At 35.1% G+C, this 5,000-nt stretch overlaps 1 protein-coding gene across 1 annotated transcript in view; it reads right to left on the bottom strand.

Annotated features, from left to right (window-relative positions):
- The window catches only part of LOC142356686 (uncharacterized), a gene marked incomplete at both ends in the record, with an annotated part of 29,157 nt that overhangs the window by 1,068 nt on the left and 23,089 nt on the right, over positions 1–5,000 (bottom strand). Inside the window, one exon of the mRNA XM_075408512.1 lies at positions 632–802. Within this exon, the coding sequence (XP_075264627.1) occupies positions 632–802 (171 nt within the window). The remainder of the gene's footprint in view (positions 1–631; positions 803–5,000) is intronic.

The following is a 5,000-nucleotide window of genomic DNA, read 5'->3' as shown; positions in this document are numbered from 1 at the left end:
CTGAGAGGTTTTAGTTGTCAGCTGGGGATCAAAATTATTTTTTAAATTTCTTTTGTTGACCAATCAAAGGATTCCAACTGAGTTTTGCAACTATTTTCGTCACGCAAACTTTTTCGCTAAACTTAGTCCTGACCGTACGGCTCATGGACACTCATGTGGTCGTAAAAAGAGGATAATGGCTGCGAAAATATTGTTCCGCTGCCATTACGCAGAAACCGCAATTATTATTATTGTCTGTCCCATAAAATTGAAATAATCGATCGTTCGAAAGATACCAAAACATGCAATTGGGCTTCAATGTGTTCATTTGGATGCCAACGCTTTTTTCCTGTATGTCCTTTTCAGTTGCTTTTATATACATATTTTATTGTCTGTCCCATAAAATTGAAATAATCGATCGTTCGAAAGATACCAAAACATGCAATTGGGCTTCAATGTGTTCATTTGGATGCCAACGCTTTTTTCCTGTATGTCCTTTTCAGTTGCTTTTATATACATATTTTAAGTTTGAACTTTAACCTTTAAACTCTGTTGGGTGGGTGATCTTTGAAACATCCGCTAATTTCAACTTTATGGGACGCGCTATGGTAATACAATTTGCATTTGAGAGGTAATCATTACTGTTTCTGACTGACAGCTTTCGGTAGTGCTTGGGACATGTGATGCAGAGACGGCATTGTCCTTCTAAGTGGAACTCTGGTGGCTCGTAGCTCACTTGTGAGTGGTCTTCATCTTGTGAACACCACATCTTACACTCTACATCTCTCACTGTGTGGTCAGTCCTGTTCAGCCACTCCGCAATCTATCAACACCCCATTTACTACACCTTATTTCGTACACCCAATAATAATTCCTAATTGATAACTTGGAGTCAGAAGGACGAAATTGAAACCAAAGGCTATTAATAGGATGTCACATACATAAATCAAATAAGGGATATCACCTGTCAACATAGGCTGAGGTCCCGCGCTACGTTGAATCAGATTTTAGCGAATAACGAACCCTCTACTCTTGCTATACCTTTCTTTCTTATGACGATATTTTTGCTATTTTTTGAAAAGGACTAATAAATTAGTATATTAGCATAGAGATCGATCACGTTTCATGTTCACCTAATAGGTTCAAGCGTTTTCATCGCTCAGATAAAGGAAACTTGACATAAATTGCCATGCCGTGAAAGATCTTCTTAAGAGTTTGGTTCATTTGTTGGTCAAAAAAGTTTCGGGAGCTGAGTTTGCTAAAATTTCTTGATAATTCTTAAACATACCCGGCAGATTGCCGGAAAATAGCCGCCGTTGATTCCAATAAGCATGATTGGGATTGAAATAACAGAAGATATTGAAAAAAAAAAAGATTTTTGTACAAAAACATTTTTAAGTCCGATTTATTTTGATGGCATTTCGTAGTTGAACATACTTCTGTTTCTTAGAGAGAGGCTACAGGGGCTACTTCAATAACAATAAGCATTAGAGATGGTAAATAAGACTTATAGGAACGACGTTCAAATAGCGGGCATCTAAAATTGGGCTTTATGGGTTTATCCCGTTTCTATTTCTGACAACCATTTTTGTACTATCTCTGTTCATTTCGGATTGCTTTGCTGAGCAACTGATGTTCAAAATCACTTTTAGCAGAATGAGAGAAGAGAGAAACTAGCCTAGAGAAGTCAAAAAGATTTCACGCAAAATGTTGAAAAGGCGGCAAAATGAGGTAAAGCGAACATTTTTTTATTCGACGAAGTAAAAAAACATAGCAGGACAAGTCCTGACGTACAATTCAAAGAATTTTCATTGACTAAACAGAAAAACTAGACCTAGAATGGACTATGAGTGAATTGAGAAATCAATTTTAAAAAAAAATCAGACAAAAAATGAGAAAAAAAACAGAAAATCGATGTCAAAATTCCGCATATGAACAAAAAAACCACTAGCGAGAAATAAAACTTTAATTCAAACAAAAAACTCGGCCAAGAATGAGCTGTGAATGGATTGGGAAAACAATTTAGAAAAAAATCCGATCCAAAAACTCGAAAAAACAGTAAAAATTAGAGTGAAATTGCCGCATATGAACAAAAAAACCACTAGCGAGAAATAAAACTTTAATTCAAACAAAAAAACTCGGCCTAGAATGAGCTGTGAATGGATTGGGAAAACCATTTAGAAAAAAATCCGATCCAAAAACTCGAAAAAACAGTAAAAATTAGAGTGAAATTGTCGCATGTGAACAAAAAACCACTACCGAGAAACCGAATTTTTGTTCAAACACCGTGTTCTCACTCTACTTTAAAATTAGTGCGAAAAAAATTCACGCCGCAAAACCACCTGCTTTTTCGCTCCATTTCCTGTTTCGGCGTGACCAAAATCACTACTCCAATTTGACTTCAAAAATCATGAAAATGTGTAAACAGATCTTAAAAAAAAAGACAGCGCCCCAATACAATTCAAATTCTTTGAATTGTAAAAAAAATAGGAGCGCTATAATAGCCGGCTGAGAAGATGAGGGCGGCTATTAATAACTTCTGACAAATCTTGCTCTATCTTATGATTTTGCGTTTTGTGCAGAATCTGGTTTAAAGGTGCTACTTGGTTTTTTTTACAACATGGTATGTCTTACTAAATCTACTTAAACTCATTTTAATTAATTTTTTTTGGCCGGGTTTTGTCCCAGAAGCAATCGATTATAGGAGAATTAAATCGATTTTGAAGTTTAAAAGTGCAACTTAAATCGATTTTAATAAAAACGATTTTTGTACTTTTGATCCATTTTAATCGATTATTTTATCTATTTTGGCTCTACGCGAGGAGCTTGAACACACCATTGACTGCGGATATCGCAAGACATTGGGTTTCCTTGAGTAGTTTTGGTTACAGGTCTCAGTTTATTATGCTGCGGTTGTAGTTTTTGATAATTGAAGAAAATAGGTTGCCAATGGGTTAAAATTTGAACTTTGTTTGATTACGTTAATAGTTCTGAAATATCTGTAGCAATGATGATGGAATTGAAAACTGTTCGGTATAACAACAGAAACGAGTGGCATCAAATTTGAAAAAGATCTAACGTTTTATAATTATGAGTAGGAAGCTGACCGCCCTACAAATTTCCCTTATGATCTTTTTTGTTAAAATTATTCAATTTGGGTTCAGGCCCGTGCTCTGTTGTATTGCATTGACCTCATTAGCAAAATATGCTTTGTTGTATAACAAGTTAATGTGTTAACAAACCCAGCGAAAACCGGTCGAATTTTTCAAGCAGCTGATAGGAAGCTTAAGTTTCAGGGAATCTGTTTCAACCGGGTGTTAGCTAAGCGTAACTGGAAAGATTTAAACAAAAAATGGATAAACGAAAAACTGTATATGCTCGTTTTCACAAAAAGAGAACGGAAAAATCCAATCCTGACATTGCAGAAACTGATCAGAAGATGTGATAGTAGTGATAGTAGACTGAGGGCGGGTTAGATTATAGAACAATACTGAGAGGTTAGATGGGGATCAAAACTTATTTTTTTAAATTTTTATGTCATTTTGTTGTTATGTCATTTTGTTTTATCGACAGGCGTGAGGTTTGCAAAGATGTGAGGAGATATTTGATCAGTTAACTTCAGAAACGAATCTCTGGAAGGATACGTTTTGACTGCAAGCAGGTGATGATTCTACAAGGAAACACCTACCTGATGTCAACATCGTCCAATTGGTGTGTGTCCGAAACTGTATACGTGAACTCAAACTCTGATTTAAATCAATCCTTTATTTTAATTTCCTATCTTAAATCTGTTTAAACTCATTTAAAATAATTTTATTGGCGGCGTTTTGTCCCAGAAGTAATCGATTATAAGAGGTTTAAATCGATTCTGAAGTTTAAAAGTGCAACTTAAATCGATTTTAATAAGAACGTTTTTTGTACTTTTGATCCATTTTAATCGATTATTTTATCTATTTTGTCTGTACGGGAGGAGCTGGAACACACCATTGACTGCGGATATCGCAAGACATTGGGTTTCCTTGAATAGTTTTGGTTATAGATCTCAGTTTATTATGCTGCGGTTATAGGTTTTGAAAATTGAAGAAAATAGGTTGCAAATGGGTTAAAATTTGAACTTTGTTTGATTTCGTTAATAGTTTTGAAATATCTGTAGCAACGATAATGGAATTGAAAACTGTTTGGTATAACAACAGAAACAAGTGGCATCAAATTTGAAAAAGATCTAAAGTTTTATAATTATGAGTAGGAAGCTGATTGCCCTACAAATTTCCCTTAGGATCTTTTTTGTTAAAATTATTCAATTTGGGTTCAGGCCCGTGCTCTGTTGTATTGCATTGACCTCATTAGCAAAATATGCTTTGTTGTATAACAAGTTAATGTGTTAACAAACCCAGCGGAAACCGGTCGAATTTTTCAAGCAGCTGATAGGAAGCTTAAGTTTCGGGGAATCCGTTTCAACCGGGTGTTAGCTAAGCGTAACTGGAAAGATTTAAACAAAAAATGGATAAACGAAAAACTGTATATGCTCGTTTTCACAAAAAGAGAACGGAAAAATCCAATCCTGACATTGCAGAAACTGATCAGAAGATGTGATAGTAGTGATAGTAGACTGAGGGCGGGTTAGATTATAGAACAATACTGAGAGGTTAGATGGGGATCAAAACTTATTTTTTTAAATTTTTATGTCATTTTGTTGTTATGTCATTTTGTTTTATCGACAGGCGTGAGGTTTGCAAAGATGTGAGGAGATATTTGATCAGTTAACTTCAGAAACGAATCTCTGGAAGGATACGTTTTGACTGCAAGCAGGTGATGATTCTACAAGGAAACACCTACCTGATGTCAACATCGTCCAATTGGTGTGTGTCCGAAACTGTATACGTGAACTCAAACTCTGATTTAAATCAATCCTTTATTTTAATTTCCTATCTTAAATCTGTTTAAACTCATTTAAAATAATTTTATTGGCGGCGTTTTGTCCCAGAAGTAATCGATTATAAGAGGTTTAAATCGATTTTGAA

This window comes from Convolutriloba macropyga, unplaced genomic scaffold, assembly GCF_964194025.1.
Source record: "Convolutriloba macropyga unplaced genomic scaffold, txConMacr16.3 SCAFFOLD_2289, whole genome shotgun sequence".
In the NCBI taxonomy this organism is placed as follows: Eukaryota; Metazoa; Xenacoelomorpha; order Acoela; family Convolutidae; genus Convolutriloba; species Convolutriloba macropyga.
This window is presented reverse-complemented; position numbering and strand designations above follow the sequence as displayed.